The sequence below is a fragment of the Labrus bergylta genome, chromosome 14 (assembly GCF_963930695.1).
Source record: "Labrus bergylta chromosome 14, fLabBer1.1, whole genome shotgun sequence".
Taxonomy (NCBI): Eukaryota; Metazoa; Chordata; class Actinopteri; order Labriformes; family Labridae; genus Labrus; species Labrus bergylta.
This window is the reverse complement of record NC_089208.1, coordinates 3,170,887-3,194,748: the sequence shown is the minus strand read 5'-3', so window position 1 is coordinate 3,194,748 and position 23,862 is coordinate 3,170,887. Positions and strand designations below refer to the sequence as shown.

The 23,862-nt window shown below is 43.3% G+C and overlaps 1 protein-coding gene across 1 annotated transcript in view; it reads left to right on the top strand.

Annotated features, from left to right (window-relative positions):
* rabep1 (rabaptin, RAB GTPase binding effector protein 1) overlaps window positions 1-23,862 on the top strand; it is a 24,725-nt gene extending 863 nt beyond the window's left edge. Inside the window, exons 2-18 of the mRNA XM_020647129.3 lie at window positions 4,178-4,306; window positions 4,422-4,625; window positions 5,912-6,072; window positions 6,174-6,293; window positions 8,990-9,125; window positions 9,651-9,829; window positions 11,388-11,498; window positions 11,930-12,391; window positions 13,330-13,434; window positions 13,526-13,642; window positions 14,320-14,418; window positions 15,958-16,098; window positions 18,870-19,059; window positions 20,664-20,719; window positions 20,895-20,993; window positions 21,915-22,031; window positions 22,983-23,862. Of these exons, the coding sequence (XP_020502785.2) occupies window positions 4,178-4,306; window positions 4,422-4,625; window positions 5,912-6,072; window positions 6,174-6,293; window positions 8,990-9,125; window positions 9,651-9,829; window positions 11,388-11,498; window positions 11,930-12,391; window positions 13,330-13,434; window positions 13,526-13,642; window positions 14,320-14,418; window positions 15,958-16,098; window positions 18,870-19,059; window positions 20,664-20,719; window positions 20,895-20,993; window positions 21,915-22,031; window positions 22,983-23,084 (2,528 nt within the window). The 3' untranslated portion in view covers window positions 23,085-23,862. The remainder of the gene's footprint in view (window positions 1-4,177; window positions 4,307-4,421; window positions 4,626-5,911; window positions 6,073-6,173; window positions 6,294-8,989; window positions 9,126-9,650; window positions 9,830-11,387; window positions 11,499-11,929; window positions 12,392-13,329; window positions 13,435-13,525; window positions 13,643-14,319; window positions 14,419-15,957; window positions 16,099-18,869; window positions 19,060-20,663; window positions 20,720-20,894; window positions 20,994-21,914; window positions 22,032-22,982) is intronic.

The window sequence follows — 23,862 nt, the reverse complement described above, 5'->3', positions numbered from 1 at the left end:
TGTTCGTATCAAAAAGCAGCCGAAACTTCACTCTTCAGTCATATTTATAACCAGAAGAGAAACTGAGAGAGTCCTGTCTAAAGTGCACAAAAATATTGGATAATGTTTGCACGTGGTTTTCTGCATTTCAGACAGTCTATGTACAGGCGTGTACTTGCAATTTCTGTTGATTTAAACTAGAAAATTCCCAATATTGGATGCTCAGGATATAGAAACATAAATCATGATTGTTTGATTTTTACTGGAATTTAAAGTTTAAAAAAAAGAAAATCTGGTTTTGGGACAACCTTAGTTAGCAGTAAGTATAATTTTAAGATGTTTAATTATTGCCACTTTGCAAACTAATATCTCACATTTCATTCATTGCGTCAGCAGCAAAGATCTTACCACATAGAATAGAATAGAATAGAATATAATGACTTTATTGATCCCAAACTGGGAAATTGTGGCGTTACAGCAGCAGGTTGTCCAAACACACAATATTATCAAATCTAAACACAATATAATATTAAATACAAAGTAAGTAAGCACTAAAAGATATCAAAAATAAGAATGTGAATATATACCACCAGGATTTAACTTAGCATTACTAGTCTTAAATATGAAAGATTAAATGTAAATGTTCAAAAACAGAGTAGTAAATGGACAGTATTGACATATGTTAAAGTGCATGAGTGTAGACATATTATCAGCAGAAACTATTCAATATAACGGCGAGTAGACAGACAAATGAAGTAAACATGAGTCCAGCTTGCAGCCTATCACAGAGCAGGCCTTCTTAATGAGTTTGTCCAGTCTCTTAGTGTCACCAGCTCCAATGCTGCTCCCCCAGCAGACCACAGCAGAGAACAGTGCACTGGCCACAACAGACTGATAGAAGATCTCCAACATCTTGCTGCACACGTTGAAGGATCTCAGCTTCCTCAGAAAGTCGAGTCGGCTCATCCCCTTCTTGTACACAGCCTGAGTGTTGGCCTTCCAGTTCAGTTTGTTGTCTATGTTGACACCCAGGTACTTGTACTCCTCCACCACAGACACATCCTCTCCCAGGATGCACAGCGGTGGAGGCTCTGTCCTCTTCCTTCTGAAGTCGATCACCATCTCCTTGGTCTTATCCACGTTCAGAATCAGGTGATTTCTTCCTGTCCACTCCACAAAGTTATCCACCAGCTCTCTGTACTCCCCCTCTTGCCCATCACTTATACACCCCACCACCGCAGAGTCATCAGAAAACTTCTGCAAGTGGCATGACCTGGAGTTGTACTGAAAGTCAGAGGTGTACAAGGTGAAAAGGAAAGGAGACAGCACAGTACCCTGTGGAGCTCCTGTACCGCTCTCCACCATTCCAGACTGAACACTGCCAAGTCGGACAAACTGTGGTCTGTCTGTCAGGTAGTCAGTAATCCAGGAGGTGATGGACGAGTCCACACCCATCAACTGCAGCGTCTCTTCAGCAGTTGTTGCTGGATGGTGTTTAATGCACTGGAGAAATCAAAAAAGTGATTCTCACAGTGCAGCCGTTTCCCTCCAGATGTGAGTGAGCACGCTGCAGCAGGTAGATGATGGCATCGTCCACTCCCAGGTGTGGCTGGTAGGCAAATTGTAGAGGGTCAAGACGAGCCTCTCCAACACTTTGATCACATGAGATGTGAGAGCCACTGGTCGATAGTCACTGAGATCAGATGATGTCGTCTTCTTTGGGACCAAAGATCCATCTTTTGAGATCCAATTTGTCAATCTGAGATCTGCTTTGTAGACTTGAGGGAACCTCAAAATAATGTGCTTCAGTGTCTTTATCATGACTGCTGCGAGCATTAGAGAGCGCCATCATGCATTTAAGTTTCAGTAGTTGTTAAACATTTTTATGTAATCTACCAATTCTCCACCTGATCATTCCAGAAAGATCGATCCAGTAGATTGTCTCTGATTGTACGATTATGTACATAGTGGTTTACTCGTACAAACGTGTGAGACCCAAGCGTGTTATTCAATCTCTCACTCCAGCTCCTCTTACTAAATTATTATCTGAAAAGGAATCAAAGAAGAAGAAGAGAAGACGTTTTTTTATTGGGCAGATGGAATCACCTGATGAACAAAACTCTGACTTGTTTTCATTGTCAAACGGGACAGAAGAAGTCGGCATTGTGGGAGTCTTACACCAAAAGAAGTCATTTAAAAAAACATCAGTATCAGTGATCAGCTAAATTGTTATTACAAAAATCGGTCATCGGCCCTTTTTTCAATCGATGCATCTCTAGTTGTCATTGTTATGAAGTGCTCAGCATACGGATTAGTAGAAGTTGCTTAATTTGTGTGACTTTAGTTGCCCTCCATAGTTGCTCTCCAATGTGAATTGTTCCTCCTTGTTTGTTCCAAACTGGATTTGTTTCAATATTGATTCTTGTAAAATACAGAGATGTCTAAACTGAGAGACTGAAGTAGTTTTGTCAGACTAAGACAGACGGTGTGACTGTTCTGCACAAGTTGATAGTAAAGCGTTTATTTTAAAATAACCGAAGGAAGGCATTACACTTTATCCAGTTAAAAGCATTTCAGAAAAAGCGCTTAAGGAATTAATGTACTGCGTGCTATCAACCGAGAAGCCATGTGAATTTATGTCGAGCTTATGTGCTGATGGAATTTCTGCTTGAGACGGTGTTCAGCTATCACATGACAATGGAGAGCTGCTGCTGCTTGTGTGCAAGTCACTGTTTCCATTGGTCCGTCTGAGTCCGAGGATATCATCGTCTATCTCTGCTCGGCTCGCTGGTTTTGAATGAGAGAGGAAATAAATACGATCCGAGCAGGGCTGGGTGTCGGAAAAAACTGTGACTTTTATTATGAGATAAGATAAACACACGTCTCTCATTGAGTCGTCACACTTTAAGCTTGTTAAATATGTTTTTGTCTCAGGTATTTAGTGAGCCTCATAGATCAGATTTAATGCTGATTTTTTCTTTTGGACAAGGTGAGCGTCCAAAAGTCAAGACTGTGGTTCAAAATCACACAAGTACGGACTTAAAGAGGATGGAGTTTTAGCTATAAGATGGAAATAATAAAGTTGAACTGACACTTTAAACAAAACTACAAGATAGAGCCGATAGGGAAATAGAGCGGCAACTAACAATAATTTACAAAGTCTCTTTAACTATGCAATATTTTCCTGGGTTAATCAATAACTGTTACGTCAATAAAATCTAAAAGAAAATGCTTATCAGTGTTTTTCTGAAAGCCAAGAAAAGGTGCTTTATTATCTTGGAGTAAACACAAGATCTGTATGCCTTAATGAAAGGATCCCCACTCCTGCACTCCTCTATGCCCTACTGATGAGTCAAATAACATCCTACATGGCCCTTAGTTTCCACCGACACCCAGCCAGTCGCTCCACCTTCAACAGACTCCAGTGTTTCCCCTATCCCCAAAGGTCAAGTTAAAAAAAATGTTTTTTTAAAGATTTGTTTTTGTGCCTTTATTGTAGAGATAGGATAATGGTTAGGGTCGGAAATCAGTGAAAGAAGTCACTTAGGGATACCTTTCTGATAGAAAAGGACAGCTGTCATTAAAAGTAACACATGAACACCAAGATTCCTTCAAGTGTTTGTGTCGTCGTGTCGCCATGTCGGCTTGTCCCCACCCCCCCAACGCTGTAAACCGAAGGCAAACACTGGACTCAGGCTCAGGTAGTGACAACACAGACACATGGCCCCTAATCAGAACCCTCTTTGGCAGCAGTGGGGTCATCAAGTGGGCACCTCCTTAACCTGTTTTTCACCTAGTTCGTCCCACAACACCTCTGACACCCTTTAGCCACCTCCTTCATACCTACTTGTGAAACGAGAAAACCAGAAAGGAGCGTCTGCAGAGAGATGTTTTGGGGATTTCCTACAAGACAAAAATCTCAAACAACTATTAAACTTTTTTTTTTTTTAAACCAAGAGTGTTATTTCACACCTCTGGATAATATCTTGTTTGTCTAAAGAAATAACACAAAATGATTTATTCACCGATCAAACAAGGTAGAAATCTTAACATTTGAGAATCTGGAAGCAGTGCATTATGGGCGTTTGAGACACAGTAACCTTCTTGTCTCAGATTGAATGTTATGAAGTCTTTATAACAATCAGGCGATTGACTGTAGCTCTGTGTGTTTGTGTGTTTCTGTTTCCTCGTCGTGCAGAGGTGCTGCAGCAGCGAGTGGCCGCTCTGGAGCAGGAGAGAGCCGAGTTCATCAAACTCAAGCAGCAGCTGGAGGCCGAGTTCAACCAGAAGAGAGCCAAGTTTAAAGAGCTCTTCGTGTCCAAGGAAGGTAAGGACGATAATCCCAAATCAAGTAGATCAAATAACAGCCCCTCGTTCTCTCTGTTCTCCCCTGATCCTCCATCTTTCATATCGTCACTGATCTCTCTCTCGTCTCTCCCCAGAGGAGCTGAAGAGGCAGTCCACGGCGCTGGATGGCGCCCAGGCCGAGCTGAGCTCCGTCCAGGATCAGCTGACTCAGGCTCGGACGGAGATGGAGACGATCAGAGCCGTGGCCACCGTGTCAGAAAACACCAAACAGGAAGCCATCGACCAGGTCCGCAGCCAGTGGCAGGAGGAGGTGGCGTCCCTGCAGGCCATCATGAAAGGTAAACTGAGCTGTGATGAGATGTAATGTTCCTGCTCATCTTGTAGAGTGCATACCCATTAGACAGAGACTATTCCCACAATGCATCGCTTCACACTCTGACCGTCCTTCCTTTGATGAACACAGTCTCATCCCATCCTGTCTGTCTTCTGCTGCAACCAAAAATCTTTTTTTTTGGTCATCCCCCCCCCACTCTCTCTCCTCCCAACTTCTCCTGTCACTCTTCAACTGTCCTATCCAATAGAGCGCCACAGAAATGAGTCCTAAAACCCAGAAGTAAGTTAGCATTTGAGCGCCATGGGGTCTAACGTCTGAAAGTCAATGTGGATTTTGAATGTGTTTGTGGTTAGACTCCTGAAATAAGGTCTGTGGTGAACACAAGCTGAAGAGATGTTGGTGTTTTGTTAGACCACATAAACTACGTTAGGTAATACCTCCACTTGTGAAGTTTGAAGTTTTTACTCGTCTTTAAAAAGGCGGTTGCTAACAAGAGGCTAAATGTGACTACAGTGGTTGTCGGGGACATTAAAGGTCATCACGCCGGACACAGAGGGCGGGAACTCTCTCACTAGTCGGAGATGTCTCCTGTAGGTTTAATCTTTAGGTTAAGGTGAATATTATGTTAGTAAACTATTTATTAAACTACGTGGATTAGTTTATCAGAGATCGTCTGAAGCTAGTGACGTCACAATCATCCCACCGTGGTGTAGTTAGCTTGTAGCATAGCGTTAGCTTTTTACTTCTGTTGGCCGCATTAACGCTTCAAACATCATAAAAATGGCGTTCATCTGTGAAGATTATCCTGCTGAACAAAACGCCTACGCTTCAGAAACGTGTGTTTAACACAGAGATTATTTTCTGCAGTGATCCAAAATCCAATGAAAACATCCCAGAGGAGAATTCTCATTAGACCCCCATGGAGATGTTACTTCAGGGTCGGCCTACAAAAATACGTCCTGTGGTTTGTTCTCTATCAAGGCAGATAAATCCTTCATTTTATAGTTGCTGCTGCATAAGGAAACAGGAGTTGCTGCTGAAAGCTGCCCGTTTTTAAGTGTGTTTAATGATTTTAAAGGACGGTGATGAGAGGCTGCAGTTCTCTGATCGGGCGATCGAATCTGACCTGTAGCTCCTTTCCCCTCTCTCTCTCTCTCTCTCTCTCTCTCTCTCCCTCATATCTGACTCTATCCTCTGTCCTAAAAGCTTAAATATCCCAAAAAGAAACCTTCAGGATTTGTACATTTTATTGGAACTGATTCCTCATTATCCTCTTTATCATCCTCACAGAAACAGTTTGTGAGTACGAGGTCCAGTTCCACCAGCGTCTGGAGCAGGAGAGAGCCCAGTGGAACCAGTACAGGGAGGCGGTGGAGAGGGAGCTTGGGGACTTGAGACGCCGCCTCACTGAGGGCCAGGAGGAGGAGAACCTGGAGGACGAGATGAAGAAGGTAGGCAGCGTTTTCTGTCTCGCTTACTGTTGGAAGCTTTAAAAAAAAATGTTCTGCAGCTGCACAGATTTATAATAAAAAGAGTTTCTAATCCTCCGAAGGCCCAGGAGGATGCAGAGAAGCTGCGTTCGGTGGTGATGCCCATGGAGCAGGAGATCGGGGCCCTGAAAGCGAAGCTGACCACAGCCGAGGACAGAGTGAAGGAACTGGAGGCGTCCAAGGTGAGTCAGCGTTTAATCGATGATTCAGCTGGAAAAAATGAGCGGATAATACGTTGTTAACCGGGCATGGTATTGACCAGACGTGTGGGCTGGCCTTTTCTGAGTAAATTGAATTAGTTAAGGTTCTTTGTATTGCAAGTGGAAAGCCTTTCCGCTGCTTCACTATGTAGAGTTTTAACATTTTTATATCAGGTGTGTTGATGTGAATGCATGTGGATAATCAGGAGAGGTGTTTATTATCCACTTTCCTGCTTCATGTGCAAATTTACACAGAGTGTCAGTCCCCTTAAATATCCTTTTAAACAAAGATTAAAACAAACTGAGATCAAGACTCACAGCAGACAAAGAGAGACCTGGGCCCTTATTATCTAAGCAGCAGACATCGACCAATCGGGTCAGCACAGACTGAAAGTTGTCTCCTGATCAAATCTTTCACATCATGTGGAGAAGTGGCTCAGCCTGACTTTAAAACCGGCCCTTTATTATAAGAAAGTGAGCATCTATGCCAACTGGGAGAAAAGAGGCGGCCCTCTGTTGCTGGTCAGTCGTTCATCACAGCCACCACCATCGGGCTGCATCGTCCCCACAACCACGGCGTCCTCATTCATGCACGGCCTGCTCCGACCAGCGGCCAAGAAGTGTGGACAACAGGACCGCGAGGAATACAAAGGAGAAATCCTTCCTGCATATTATCCCATATGCTCTTTAGAGACATCAAAAGTGTGCTGGAAGTCGGGCACATCTTCTTCCTCAGTCTGATCTTTCTACACGGCCCCGCTCCTGCTTCATGTGCGTTTAACTACCTCCTTTCTCAGAGTCCGTGTTTACCACCATGAGATAATGTTTTTAAAAATGTCTTCTCTCATGACACTCTTCAGAAGCACATTACAGATTAATGTTCGTCCTACTGAACCTCAAATGTGCTTTGATGTCGAGTACTACTGACCAAATGCAGCCTTGAGAAGTGGCTGTTAAATGTTGGTCGTTTGGATTTTCATAGATAGCAGAGGTTGTGGTTTTGGCTTCACTTTGTCGGTAACAACGCATTACAGTTGTGCATTTTCACTGTTACTGCTGGGCTTTTACTATCAGCATACAGGTGCTCTAAATGAAGCTTTGAGCAAGTGGTAACCTCCAGTGTTGAAATATGAGCCAATGAGGAAGTGCAAAATCAAGAGGTTCATCAGGAGGTTTAAAACCCGCCTCAGCTCCAGCTCTCAGTCTGTCGTTAGGTTGACTGAAAGTTAGGCTGAGTCAGCATTTCCAGCACGGCGGCTGCTGCTGATGAGCCTCCAGCGCCCCCTGCAGGAACAGATGGATGACGTCACTCAGGCTTCATGCATTAATATTTACAGTCTTATGATTTTTTTGACTTCTTATTCCTACTTTAACAATCAGAACTGAAGATGTTTTAAAGTCATTACAACGTTTTAAGCCTGAAGGAGGTCACAGCTGCATGACTCCATCTTTATGATTGGTAATGGATCATGTTACTATGATTACATTTAAAGGGGTCACTGTCAGTGAAGAGATCTGTAGCCAGGCTCTGCTGTTCCCCCTCAGGCTTTAAGCTAATTCACATCATTGTTTGGGTTTTTATGGTAATGGATCGAGTCTCAGCCGTCTCTACAGACCCTTTCTCGCTGAAGAGGCAGCTTTGGTCGGAAGGAAAACTCTGATAGAAAATGTTGTAAGCAGACAGACACAGTTAGAGACTATCTGGAAAAGAAAGTGGAGCATTTAGACGCTAAAGAGACATTACCCTGCAGAGAGGAGAGACAGAGGAGAGAGAGAGGGAGAGAGAGAGGGAGAGAGAGAGAGAGAGAGGAGAGAGAGGGAGAGAGGAGAGAGAGAGAGAGAGGAGCGAGAGGAGAGAGAGAAAGAGAGAGGAGAGAGAGAAAGAGAGAGGAGAGAGAGAAAGAGAGAGGAGAGAGAGAGAGAGAGAGAGAGAGGAGAGGAGAGGAGAGAGGAGAGGAGAGAGAGAGAGAGGAACCCAGATAAGAGTCCCCTCTGCCAGCTGATCCTGAAGCTCTGCCCTCACACACCAGGGCTTCAGGACACACCCCAAACAATCTGGCCCAACCAAATTATCTCAAAACAAAAAGACAGTTATATCAAATATTGGAAGGAAAGCACCAAATCACAAAGTCAATTAGAATTCAATTTGAGCCTAAACAGAGAGTACAAGCTGGCAGAGTAGCTGAGCACAGTGAGGGATGTGAAAGGCCGTCACAGACAGAGCTGGTTACCCAGAGAGGCCAGGCTGTGTTCACTCTGCCATCAGAATGTCACTTCCTCCTCCACTGTGACATGTATAAAGATTGAAGAGAGACTCTCTTTGATTACATTTATAATAAATATCCTGACTTTCTCAGAAGCTGCTCTATCTCTGTGGAGAGAAAAGTCTGTGTGCAGTACGAGCTGATAAATATGAGACAAAATACACTTAATGTTTCATAGAAATACACTGTAAAAAGAATTCATGTTATTGTTAATGTCTTTTATTCATATTTGTTATATTTGTTTACTGTATATATTGTAATCATTTGTTGTTCAAAATGTTTTCTGTACTGCTTTGGCAGTTGGAGAGATTCTGCTTCAAGTTGTCTCTCTCTACATCACAGAGGGGCAGCTTTTTTTTTGTGAACTCAAAACTTGAGAAGAATAAATCAGAGCTTCATGTTTCTCTCTTACAGGTCAAGGAGCTCAATCACGTTCTGGAGGCGGAGAAGTCGTGTCGTACCGACCTGGAGATGTACGTGGCTGTGTTGAACACACAGAAGTCCGTCCTGCAGGAAGACGCAGAGAAACTCCGGAAAGAGCTCCATGAAGGTACTGCGATTTATTTTCTTATGAAGACAAAGCAACATGTTGTCTCTCTCTTTTGTCATGTGTGCTCATGTTCCAGAATTGGACCCAGTAGTGTTTATCTGTTGAAATGTACAGAAAGGTGATGTCTTTCTTATCAGAAATGGGGCACAGAAGCGTTAAAATGTGCGTCCTGCAGGTAAGTTATGAGACCTGGCAGCCTGCCGCTTTTTAGGAGTCAAATACGGGGCGGCTGCTCAGCAGGTGAACTGAGCTCTGTGAGGGTCCTGAATAATACATTTCTTATAATCCTAGTGGAGGTGTGTTGGAAAAACAAACACATTTTTATACTAAAACTCCAAAAAGATAAAAAGCTGAAAAACAGAACAGGAAGAATCAAATAAAAATCCATCCCCATCCCCAGGAACATAAATGTAAACTTTAAATGTTAGTCTCTGTGAAATGTGACGTCTAAAACAGGCCCTCTCTCTCTCTCTCTCTCTCTTTATTTCTTTCGGTGTCTCTCGTTTGTTGCCGCTCGTCGCTCAGTGTGTCACAAACTGGAGTTGGAGCGGCAGCAGCACAACCAGCTGAAGCACACGTGGCAGAGAGCCAACGACCAGTTCCTCGAGTCCCAGCGGCTCCTCATGAGGGACATGCAGAGGATAGAGAGCGTGCTGTCGTCAGAGCAGCTGCGCCAGGTGGAGGAGATGAAGAAGAAAGACCAGGTACACACACACACACACACATACAGACACACACACACACACACACACACACACACACACACACACACACACAGACACAGACACAGACACAGACACACACACACACAGACACACACAGACACACACACACACACACACACACAGGCACACACACAGACACACACACACACACACACACACACACACACAGACACACACACACACAGACACACACACAGACACACACACACACACACAGACACACACAGACACACACACACACACACAGACACACACACACACACACAGACACACACACACACAGACACACACACACACACAGACACACACACACACACACACACACAGACACACACAGACACACACACACACACACACACAGACACACACACACACACACACACACACACACACACACACACACACACACACACACACACACACACACACACAGACACACACACACACACACACACACACACACACACACACACACACACACACACAGACACAGACACACACAGACACACACACACACAGACACACACACAGACACACACACACACAGACACACACAGACACACACACAGACATACACACACACACACACAGACACACACACACACACACACACACACACACACACACACACAGACACACACACAGACACACACACACACACACACACACACAGACACACACACAGACACACACACACACACACACAGACACACACACACACAGACACACACACACACACACACACACAGACACACACACACACAGACACACACACAGACACACACACACACACACACACACACACACACACACACAGACACAGACACACACAGACACACACACACACAGACACACACACACACAGACACACACACACACAGACACAGAATGTATCTTGGACTCAAAGTGCTGCCAAACATTCAGCTGCTTCCACTCGAATCAGTAAATAAAAACAATAGAAAAACCAACATCCACACATAAACAAAAAGGTGCATAACAATGCTAGACAACACAACATATATTGCACAAGATCTGCAAAAACACAGTATGACTGCACAACCATCACAGCCTTAACAAACATTATTCAGAATTTGTATCGACGTGGGGACAAAAGAGTTTTCAAAGCGGTTCAGATTACATCGGGGGACTTATATGTATCGTCTGCAAGAAGGTAGAAGCTCGTACTCAGAGTGGAGGATGTGAGAAGGGTCGGACAACGCTCTCTGGGCCTATGTGACCTCTAACATTGTAAGGTCACGGAGAAGGTGCAGGGCTTGGTTTCTTTCTGGAGGGACTGAGTAAAGGACCTTAAATTATTTTCTCACCCTGAGTGTCTTTTCAGGCAAATTCTTTCTCCTTCTTGCAATCTTGAAAGATTTCTTTAACTGATTTATGAATTATGATTTTTAGAGGTGAAAGAGTGGGAATCTGAAAGTGTAGCACCACAAACATGGAAATGGAAGCTAAGCTGCTTTAAGAATAAACTGTAATGTGTATGAACAAGTGAGAGAAGTATTTGTCTTTTTCTCCTTCACAGGAGGAGGATGAGAAGGAGAGGCTGAGCCAAGTGAAGGAGCTGCAGGAGGAGGACGGTGGAGACAACACGGAGCCTCTGGAGGATTCATTCCTCGGGCTGAGCATCGAGGAGGTACGAGAATCCTGTAATCTGACTCGTCTCCCCGGGGAGGGAACAGAGCAGGCTTTTATCGTCTGACGTCATTTTTATTCTCCCTTTGAGTAACTTGATCTACAAACGGTTTCAACATGGCACCTTCCCTTTTGTGTGTGTGTGTGTGTGTGTGTGTCCTGTTTCGAGCATCTAAAACCCACCCTGCGGAAACTGGAGATTTAAAAACACTAATGGTTTTAAAGTCGATGCTTTTGAAACTTTAAACTCGATCATCTACCGATCCTTTTTTTTATTTTGTAAATTGTTTTCAGTAGCTGGAAAATCATTTATTGTTGATCGTAAAGGCAGCCCGAGCTTTCTTTCAATATCAAGTTAAGCTAAAGAACAAATTGACATTGATGACATTGTACAAAATATATTCTTATATTTATCTGCTCTTTCTGTTTCAGCCTCATGGTAACCACAGCGCACACGGCTCCATGCACTCCTTAGACACCGATGTGGTCGCAGGAGGACTGATGGACCCCTACAAGGAGAACCTGCGCAGAGTCCAGTCCACAGACAGCCTCGGCTCCTCACTCTCTTCTCAGCAGGGCCTCGGCGGCCACAACCACAAGGCCAAGTCGGCCAGCCACTTGGACGAGTCGGACTTTGGGCCCTTGGTGGGCGCCGACTGCAGCGTGACGGACAGTAGTTTTGGTGAAACGGCGTCGATCGGCTCCATGAAGTTGACGGGGAGTCACTTCCTGCTGACTAAAGATCAGGAGAAGGCCATCAAGGCCATGACGCCGGAGCAAGAGGAGACGGCGTCCCTGCTGTCCAGCATCTCCCACGCCCCCGACACCGCCTTCTTACCACCTGCAGGCTACAGGCTGGTCAGCGACAGCGAGTGGAACCTGCTGCAGCAAGAGGTGTAACACTGACTAGTTGAAACACATGAAACACATGACATCATTATGAGAGGACAAACATGCAGCACAGGGTAGAAGTTTAGTTTAGCTGCAGAAGATTAAACATTTCCATTTTTACTAACAGGATTAGTTGAAGATCAAATTTCTCATTTTTTGGGAGACAATAATTTACTTTTCAAGGATGCCCTCTTTCAACTAGAAAACAAATCATTCAGAATTATCTGATCCTCTGTTTTTCAAAGATCTGCAGTTGTGTTTAGCGTCTTTGAAAGGCCGACCTGAGGTTGTTTCTTTGTGCACGGGCAGGAAAAGAAAAAACACTTGAGCAGCAGGAGTATATCGTAAAGAGGATCTTCGGCTCTGTGTGTCTGATCGTACCACATGACCATCCTCCACTGTAGTCGACGTTTACATACTAAATATTTTAACATTGCTGCAGCTAAGAGTTGATCAAGATATTTTCAGTCAGAATCTGCTTTGTTGTCCAGACATGCTCACACACACACACACACAAGGAATTTGACTTTAATGAACTGTGCTCTCTATGCAGAAAAGCACAACATTGAACATCAAGAATTTACACAAAATAAGCAAAGACTAAAAGATTCCAAGACTAAATGAGAAGATATAATATATAAATGCAATCACATCACTTTACTGCTGATGATGACAAATAATGTTGGGGGAGGTGCCTCAGGGGTATTTATTTATTTTCTGTGAGAAAGAGGAACAGATTTAACCAGAAGTCCTCCCTTCGTTCTGACACAATCACCTCTGTGCGTTCTGAGTGTTTAAGGCAGACACTCCCAACCTTGGGGTCACGACCTCACATGGTGCCACCTGGAATTCAAATGTGGTCGCCTGAAATGTTTATTTATTCATCAATAAAAAAATATAATGTATATTACTAACCTGTGTTCTCGTCGGTCTGTCACCAGGTGAAAAACGCAGGCAGGAAGCTCGGCCGCCGTTGTGATATGTGCTCAAACTACGAGAAGCAGCTGCAGGTCATCCAAGGACAAGAGGCGGACACACGGGATCAGGTGTGTGTCTTCGTTCTCGTCAAACCAGGAGTGTGTTTACAAGCACGGCATTGTGTTTTAAAATGTTCATGTCTGTCTCGCTGTCTTCCAGGTGAAGAAGCTGCAGGTGATGCTTCGTCAGGCCAACGACCAGCTGGAGAGGACGATGACCGAGAAACAGAGTTTGGAAGATTCGGTCAAAGCAGGAAACGAGGAAACCACGGCTAAGGTTTGGACTTGCTGAATCACTTTCTAACTTAAATAAGTGAAATGATTTTCAAAACACATGCAGGTATGGAGGGAACAGCCCAAACTGTAAAGATATGTTAATATGTCAACTCCAAGAAGTGTGGCCGTGACTGACGTTCATTTGAATCCCATGTTGGCCATAATGGATCTAGAACAAAATAACCATGGCACCGTCTCCACCTGGTGTTTTTTTCTGAGCGACAGCGTCTTTTTTTCAATTGTTTATGAGGAGAGAGCGTTTGCAACGTCTTTTTTTTTTTTTTTTTTTTTTTTTGAGCGCTCTGCCTTTTTTATGCGGCCGCTCCCCCGCCTCTTGTTGAAAATATTTCAACTTTACAGAATGACAATGTTGATGTCGCAGATGCTTTTTTTTTCTCCAAATGTTTGATATTCCTTGTGGTTTTGCCGCCTCGTTTGGTCCCTGGTGAACGAACAGGTCAAGTGCGTCCACTCAGAAATTTAAAAAGAGGGTGCGATGCGTCCTTTTGCTAAAATCATCTTCACACACTTCATAATTTAACAAAAGTGCAGCTTAGTGTTATTCATTTATGATAATATAAGCATGAACAAAAGCTTTCTGTGTTTTTAATTGTTGTCCAAAGTCCTCTTTGTAGTTTCTTTCTCTCGTCTAATTGAAGATGATTTCTGTGTTTGTAGGTCTCTGCCCTCTTGCAGAGAGTCCAGGAGTCAGAGACGTTGCTCGACACGTTGCAGCAGGCCTTCAGTGAAGCCAAGAGGAACACGCAGGACCAGATGGTGAGCCAGCATATCCGTCCTTTAGCTCCATGTTGCTCATTCTCACCAGCTGCGTTTGCAGACTCTGACATGAGAAGGAAACCAGAGGCTGGCGGGACTTAAGCCCTGGAAAAAAAAAAAAAGAGTGCTAATTTTTGTTTTGACAATAGGCAGACATGCAGCCAAACTGAATCCCAGCTCGGGGAAACAGCAGCCTGTTAAGGTTTTGGATTTCACGTCGTAACGTCACATTACATCCACAACACAAATCTATGCTGACACGATGTGAAGCCCTCAGCTGCTGGATTGTTTTCTCAGTTATTTAAATATTCTTGCATTTCCCACAGTCATTACTAATTCATATTAGGACGGTCAGCATTAACTAGTTGAACTAGTTAAGGTCTGAAATTACTTTAAATTAAATGTTCCTCTGACACTAATATGTCTCTCTAGTCTGTCTACAAACCCCCCAATCATGAGAAAAGTCCATCCACTCCGTCTTCTGCCTGCTCCACTTTTCAGAAAATTTGTGCTCAAACAGGCCGTTTGGAGGTTTTCCCTTCATGACATCACAAAGGGCAGTAGCCCCTCCCCCAGGTGGGTGACACTCCCACAGCTAGGTGTTTGTTCTGCCCTCTGAGTCTGCCTTCTCACCGTAAACAATAGGACATGGAGCGAGAAAGCAGCGAGTACACCCAAGCCCTTCCAGAGAGGGGGCGTGGTCAGACACAGCTCATTTACATATTTAAAGCTACAGACACAGAAACAGCTTGTTCTGAGCATGGCTGAAATAGAGGGGTTTATAGACATGATCAAATACAGGATCAGAGTGGATTTAGAACAAGAAACTTCACACACGTTTTGAGGAGCTCTGAGACTTATTGTTGAAAAGGAGGAGAATATGTGACCTTTAAATCTAGTGCAGCACTGTGTGATTTCAGTCATAAAAAAGGGATCAAATCTTGTGAAAAATCTTGAACGTGTGGGAGCCCTGTTTGTTGAAAATGTTGCAAACTGTTGCGTAATCTCACTCTTCCTCCCTACCTCAAGTATTTGCTGACATCATAGAGCTTTTGGCAGCAGGATCGCTGCTTCTAGGAAAAAAAAAGCAGTTGAATGTGTGCAGGTGTTGCTCAATCCCCACAACAGAAAAGAAAATATTTAAACGCTCTACATCCCTTCAAATGTTACAATATTATTTCATAAATGATGTCAGTGCCCTCCCTTTGTCGAGCTGGTCGTTGTCCATGTAGTGAGGAGAAAAGAGGAAGACGTGAAAGAACAGAAACCTTCTTAATAATGAATGTGCCGCTGCAAGCTGTGCCATTGCACACACAACAAACAGAACAATGAGTCTGCTGCGTTTGGCTTTGATCTGGATAAAATAATGGTTTTCATACTTCCATCTTAAGTTTCAGTGTTACACCGAGCAGAATGACGAGCTCTGCAGGGGGAATCAGATTGCTCCAAATGCCACGTGTGAAAGTGCTGTTGCCTCAGCATGACAAACTTGACACATGATGCAATGGTTTGGTTTATTTTGTTTGGTTTGTTTTTCAGGTGGTGCTGGTGAAGTCGAGGGAGCAGGTGGCGGATGAGCTGAGTCGACTACAGCGAGACAACGAGAGCCTGCAGGGGAAACACAGGCTGCACGTAGAGCTGCAGCAACAGGAGGACTTTCAGATGCCCAACACTGTGCAAGTACGTCAAGCCTTAATCAGCATCAGAAAGAAATGATGGGCTACTTATCAAAACCTCAAATGTCTCTTTGAATGAACCAGAATGTGTGAACTTAGAGCTCAGTTTAGAAATGTGAGATTCATTCGTTTTTCTTAATTCTTTAAAGAGATGCACAGTCAGTGTGTCAACATCTTCAACACAGTTTTTTTCTCTCCTCTCCTCTCCTCTCCTGTCCTCTCCTCTCTTCCCCTCTCCTCTCCTCACCTCACCTCACCTCTCCTCTCCTCTCCTCTCCTCTCCTCATCTCCTCTCCCTCTCCCTCTCTCTTCTCCCCTCCGTCTCCTCTCCCCTTTTTTTTGCACACTGTAAATTGATTGATAATTTTTTTCACACATACTGGCACCGAAGTCAAGAATATATTTCCTGAATCTGATTTGGGTGCAAATTTATTTTGAAGTGAGGCTGAATTTCAGCCTGATCGCGGGTCGTTAGTTTTGCAGTGTACATGGGGGTAAGACGGCTGATGGTGTTCTTGGTCGTACGACTGCGCAGACTCGCACAGTGAGAGCAAAGCCACGAGCCGCTTCTCTGGGGCTTTTTTCCTGATTGTGCCGGCTCAAACTGACAGACTAAAATTACCATGGCAACAGCAAACATGCCTTGTGTCTTCTAATTTGTTATAATTTAGCTACTGGGCTGAGAGTGTGTGTATGTGTGTGTGTGTGAGTGTGTGAGAGAGGAGGAGTGTTTTTGCCAGGTTTTCTTTTCTACCTGTGTTTATGAGACAACTGAAATACACACAGATCTGACTCCACCCACCTTCTGTGGGAGCGATATTGACCCATCCTGGTTTTACTTGCAGAGTGTGATTTCTCAGGTTGTGTCCAACAATCAGGTCGTAGAGTGTGAGCACATAATTCATGAGCTTTAGTCGTGCGTCGTAAATGATTCAGTCGTACAGTGTGAGCGGACATATTGCCACAACATTTCTACCATCGTGCAGCGGGCTTATGAGATGGTCTATTCATCACCTAACGGCACTTAGTAGCAATAAAAGGCCCATTATGAGAAGTGGAGTCCCTCGTCTGTTGACACATCATTATATAAAAATAATCCCCTCAGAGTAGGAGCTGCGGCTTATTGCTTCAGTGGTAGCACCTGTGAGACTCCACCAGCTCATTTTCACTGCTTCATGACAACCCTGCTCATTTTTAAAGTCCCTGACAAGGTGGGAACAGAATCTGTTTTACAAGTGTGATCCGTCCTCTCTTAAAACACAAACATCTCCTCCCACACTGTTACTCTTAGCTGAGTTTTCCCCTGGCAGTATAGCAGGCAGAGTGGGCCCGGCTTCAGTGGAGGTGGAGTAGCAAACATGTTGGTGGAAAAACTAGCTGCTCACATAACATGTAATACATTGAATTGCAGGACAGCATGCTACTTTGCATCACAAGCACAATATTTCTTAAGAGAGGTAAGCGCTGAGCTGTAAAACCAGTCACTGTCTAGGACTCTGTCATATTGGGCAAGGTAATCCAATAAAGGCTGCCAGATGCTGAAAAATGTGTTAAGATTACCCACAGCGTTTCCCCACACACAGACGATACCTGGGCGGGCCGCCCAAGTATATTTCCAACCTGTTTCATTACATTTTTCATTTATTCATAAAATTGCTGCATGCAGGGTAGAGCGAGAGAGAGAGCGCATGAGTGCACGAGGACCTTGACAAAACTCCTGTTAGAGAGAGAGATTTACCTTCATCCCTCTTGTAAATGCACCGATTGAGGTGCCTTGCTCCTTTCCAAACTGAAGCTTCTCATGGCTTTGTTTTAAAAATGTTGGTGTACAGCTGCTTGATGCTGATGCTGTGCTGAACTCCTATAAATAACGGAATATCGAGTGGAACTTTTCAAAACGTGAGGCTTAGTCCTCGGATAAGCGGATAAATTGAGCAGATTAAAAGATGAAAGTAGCTTGATGCTAAAAAAAAATAATAATAATTTAGAGGGGAAAACACATCTGATATAAATTGAAACCTAAAAATATTAAAAAGCCCGGCCGAATGTTTTCTTAAAAGGTTTAACAAAGATTTAAATTCTTAATAAGCGACTAGTCTAAAGGTAAGAAAACAGTCAGATTTTAGAACGATTTATCTTTTTTCTTTTTTTAAATCAGCATCTAACAATGTTATAAGGTTTACAGTGTGGGGTTAAATTTAGCAGCGCTAGCAACATCAGCCTCCAGTCCTACCTGCAGCTGTGCTGAATGTGGTTACACACTGCACCGCTCAATATTCCAGTTAAACCTGACACAGCCTGCAGATTAAAATACTTCCAAACCACACTGCTCCTATGAGATATCTGTTCACTGTGCTTGTTTACATCCTGGTTGTAGAGTGAGGAGAGAGGGCTCATTAACCGGAGCTACAGCCATCTAGTGGTGGGTGTCTGTATCGACCGGCATCAAAGGCCAAAATTGTGACAGTTCAGACTAGTCAACTAAAAGCACACATCCCTAATATGGATGAAAATGTTTCCAGATCTGGGTACATCTGGGATTGAATGCTGGTATTGCTTTGATACTGACCCCCACCTCTGTTTTCAAATTGAAAAAAAAATAAAACTGTATGTTTCAACAGATTGGTACAAAGGTGTGTCATCTGCATACAGCACAACATTTTCTAACCAGAGATTTGAAGGATTTTTGATTCGTCTCCACAAACGGTGCTGCACGGTGATGATGATAATTCCACAAAGTGTTTTCTGTAATTTCTTGGTTCTATTCTTCTTCAGGAGCTACAAAGCCTGGCGATAAGGCTCCGTGAGGACCTGGTGTCGTTACGGACGTCCGCCGATCACATGGAGGAGAAGCTGAAGGCGGAGATCCTGTTCCTGAAGGAGCAGATCCAAGCGGAGCAGTGTCTGAAGGAGAACCTGGAGGACACGCTGCAGCTGGAGATCGAGGGCTGTAAGGAGGAGATCGGTGAGTCTCACGCCTGCTGATTAAATCATCCACACAGCGGTGATCAGCAGGTCGGATGTATGACTTAACCGATCGTATTTAGAGAAATGTCAGCGAGCAAAAACTCTCTGAAACATTTGTGGAGAGATCTTTTCATTTTCTGGATATTCTCTTCATTCTCTTCTGCTTTTGTTCCCTCTCCGTCCATCACTTTCATTCAGACATCTTGGAAGGTATGACAAACGTTTGGAATGAGCCGACTTTAACTGCTTGTTTGTGTTTGTTTATCGTGTAGCTGTCGGACTAATAACTGCAGTGAGCCGACCACGTACCGCTTTCCCTCACATGTTTTTAACTGTCTTTAGAAAAGGTTCCAATGTGCATTAATAGACAATTCACCTCACTGAATGCTGTCCCTGCTGCGCAGATTGAAGTCATAATGTGTGTCACTGTGAATTTAAAATGTCATACGAGGATGTTTCCTGTTTATAGGTGACGTTGTTGGGAAGCTTAGAACAATAGTACGTTTCACTCACAGCATGAACACGTCTTCTTTAAAGGTCTACAGGAGGAACAGTTACGAGACATTTTCAGGCTCAGCTGCAGTTTAACACGTCCAAATTCCTCCCAGAGAGACAGGAAGTGTTGGAGGGGGAGAGAGAGTGGGGGGTGACATGCAGCAAAGGGCCGAGGTCGGATTCGAACCCACAGCCGTTCTGACGAGGACTACAGCCTTTGTACATGGGGCGTGCAACATAACCGCTAGTTTATTGGAGCTCCCTAATTCGTCCAAGTTAAATGTTAAAGTTCAGAAAACTTTGCAGAACGTTTTTCACATCATAAATTTAGCAGAGCACAATTTTATTTATTTATTAAAGTTTTCTAATTTATAAAAAAACAAAAGGGGACCAAGTTTGATAACTATCTGCTGGAGACACAGAGATGACTTTGGTGCGAGTTTCTCGTCTTTTTAACATGACAGAGTAGGTCGTCTCTCGCCACAGTATCAGGTTTTTAAATGTCAATATGATTCTCGTAAAAATCAGATGATGTCTATACTTGTCTCGATACCACGGCAACAACAATACGAGACTTAGGAACCTTATACCGGCTAATTTCTTGCTTTATAATTGCCAAAATGACATCAACCTCTGAAGTACTTAATTGCATAAAGATGTTGCCAACATCTTTATGCAATTTAGACAGTGTGTCAGTTTACTCTCTCTCTTTGGGGTTAAAAAAATATGACTTAAGATCTGCAGTTATTTTAAACTTTGGTACTTTACCATTCTATAAATCTTTAAATGAACACAGATTGTATAGTTTTAAACACAGGGTATCCAAAAGTTTAAGTGTTGAACATTTTGACCACTTTAAGAGCAATGAGCTGTCCAAACAAAAAAATCAGTGCAGCCATTTTTATGAAAGAAAAGTTAATTATTTGTTTGTCACACAGACTCAGCGAGTCTCTAAACTTTAAGGTTGTGTCGCACACACACGACGCAGTGTGAAGTACTCGGTCAACACATCACATAATAATTCTAGAGAGAATCTCTTTGGCTTTGAGATCCAGTTTTCGGCTGTACAGTACATTATGGTCCTCTGATGAAATCTCTCTCCCACAGCGTCTTTCTCCAGTCTGAAGACGGAGCTGGAGCGGATAAAGGCGGAGAAGCAACAGGTACCTGCTCTTTGATATCATGAAGTATGAAACCTTCAAAGGGAAGCTTCCAGAGCTCTCTGAACAAAAAGAAGGGGATGTCCATTACAAAGTGAAACTCACTGTGACTAAAATGTACCAAACAAACTTTCTGTAAGTTACAGAACATAAATTGTTTGTGTGTGTGTGTGTGTAGTTGCAGAGCAGTCTAGCAGAGAAGACAGAAACACTGTCGAGCATCCAGAGCCGGAGGAGCAGCCTGGAGCAGCAGCTCAAAGAGCTCACCGCTGCAAAGGTTAGTAACTAACACATTTACAAACCTCTGAACTGAACTTACAATGTGCCTCATGTCACCTACGATATCAGAGTGTAGCTAACATCCGATTCCACCGAGCTGAGTTTCAATTCTTCATCTGTGACGGATACAACACATGGAGAATAATGTAACACAGCCAATGTCAACCAGTGACCCTCTGTTGAAATCACAGTTCCATTTATTGAGCCTACAGACATTAGTATATTATTTTTAAATGTGCTCAAGAATTTGCAAAAGGATAAAAAATTTTTTTAAAAAATGCTTAAAAAAACGAGCAACTTAAAGACCAGGTACATTTGAATTTAATCACATGAATCCCAACACTTCCTCAGATGGAGTCAAACATGTTTACGCTCCGGTAAGAAAGATCATTTTAACTTCACATTGACACAAAATGGATCCAGTTTGTCACTAAGTAGAACACAGAGTGTGTCAGTGAAATCTCCTAAAGCGTGTGTGGAGGAAGTCTGACCCTGAATTCATTCATTTTAAAGTAATAACGGGAGGCGGTGAGGCCGAGCTGATGTGTTTATTGTGGTGAGATGAGGCGTTGAACTCACACAAAGCACTCAGGATCTCAAATATCAAACATGAAGTAAAAAGTAACAGTGTCGGTCATACAGACTGTTGTCATAGAGACAGGACGGACGTGCAGTACGTTTCTTCTCAGAGCACAGCCGGCGCTTTTCAGCCCGGGAAGAAAACTCTAGGTGGACTCTTAGCATGCAAGAATAAACCTGCATGTTAAGAGTATAAATGTTTTACAGTTTTTTATAAATCTGTGCGATGTGATGACTTTCATTCAGAGACTGAGTGAGTGAACGTCATTTTAAATAATTCAGCAAATGTTCTTTCTAATTTATGTGTGTGTGTTTCTGTGTGTGTGTGTGTTCCCTGCAGAGTGCACTAGAGAGTCAGGTGTTTGACGAGAAGGACAAAGCTCAGCGGCTGCAGACGGAGCTGGACGTCAGCGAGCAGGTTCAGAAGGACTTTGTCAAACTTTCTCAGACTCTTCAGGTAAGAACGAGAAAACCGCTTTACGCACAGCGTTGTGTAATAAATGTTGAACAGCAAATCTGGCAGCAACACCCCCCTGCAAAATATCAAAACAGGACCACCAACTATGAATGTATCCTTCCAATAGACAAAACTCGATAGCTCCGTCTGAATTCAATTTATCAACACATCAATGAGCTTCAGAATTCTTGGTGTAAAATGTTTCTACAGACGCCTTAAACAAGAACACTTAGGACAGAGCAGTGGTTTGTTTATCTTTGTGTAGCACTACGAGTAAGTAGTTGAGAGAATAAGTGCTGATATGTTGTCGTGCTGTTTATATTGAATATATGTTTGCTGCTCATACAGTATATTCAACATCTTTAGTGTGGGGGTGTTACATGCAAACATTTTGGGCTGAGGCGGTGTGAGGTGCTCGTTTCTCGTTAAATTGTTCCAGGCTTGTTTTTCGTTTTCCCCCATGCATGTTCACATTCCTGGATTTTGTTATTTTAGTTTGGGTTGGAAAGACCGGTAGTCCTATTTTGGATTGTTTGAGTTTCTGCAGATTAGTTTTGTTATGAGGTAGTTTAAGGGGGAAGTGCAGAGAGCGACGGCCCATTACATGGCTGACTCAACACTTTCCCATCTTTTATTCTGTTTAGCCAGATCTCCAGTCCATTTTGTTTGTTTCTTAAATTGGTTTATTTAAATAAAGCTCTGGTTTTAGAAATTCGATTCATTGTCTGGCGTCCCTTTTTATATGTTTTGGTCTCCTAGTTCTGATTTTTGGTTAAATTGATTATACATTAAGGAGGCCGTAGCACCAGATCTCCAAAAGGGAGAGATATCTGTGCTGCCAGATTTTGCTTATGTGGGTTTAATTAGAAAGAAAAGACAACATATGTATTCACACTTGTCTCTCACTGAACGGAGACTTCATAGATTGACGGATCGTTTGTCTGTCTGCAGGTACAGTTGGAGCGAATACGACAGGCAGAGTCCCTGGATCGAATCAAAGTCATCCTCAACGACACCAACTTGACTGACATCAACCAGCTCCCAGAGACATGATACCACTGAGTGAAGACTGCCTTCAGTTTCACCCCCCCCCCCCCCCTCTCTCTTATCACTGGCCCAGTAACATTATTGATCTGACCCTCCCTCCTCCTCCCCCTCCCCCTCCTCCTCCTCCCCCTTAACCACAGAGGAAGAATTAGGAGGCACAATAACGGACACGGCACAAGGAGCCCTTTGTGTACATTAAGAGTCTTTGAACATAAAAGAATAATGAAGAAGAACACTACTAAAAAAAAATGATGTAAATAACTAAATGTGTGACTCTGGACGGAGGAGAGGACGCCTGTCTGTGTCTTGTTTCTACTGTAGATATGACTGTCTGTATTAGCTCAACCAAAAAGGTTTGTCGTCCTCTAAAAAGCACTTTTCATCTGCGACTTCTATTTCCAGGTCATTTTAAAAAACGATTGGATGCATCTCTTTTCTTCCCTCTGTTCTCAAAAAACGGTTAATAATCGCTTCCTTGTTCCACTTGCTTGTTCTTTTCCCCCCCGTGTCCCTCCACCCTTTTCTGTCTGTCCTCTGTGACATTTTCCAGTTCCAAACTGTTTACTTCTGCCTGTGACAAAGACGCACTGAAGGAAATTCATGGGGAAAAAAAATACTTGCACATAACGTAACTGGGATAAAAAAAAAAGGAACATAACACAATTTGAGCAATATTCTCCATTTCTTAATCAACCTTGACTGTATCTTTGCTTTGTTCTTAATGTCTGACAGAATCCTCGTTTCATTTTTAAAAGCTGCAAAAAATACAGTGAAGAATCATTCA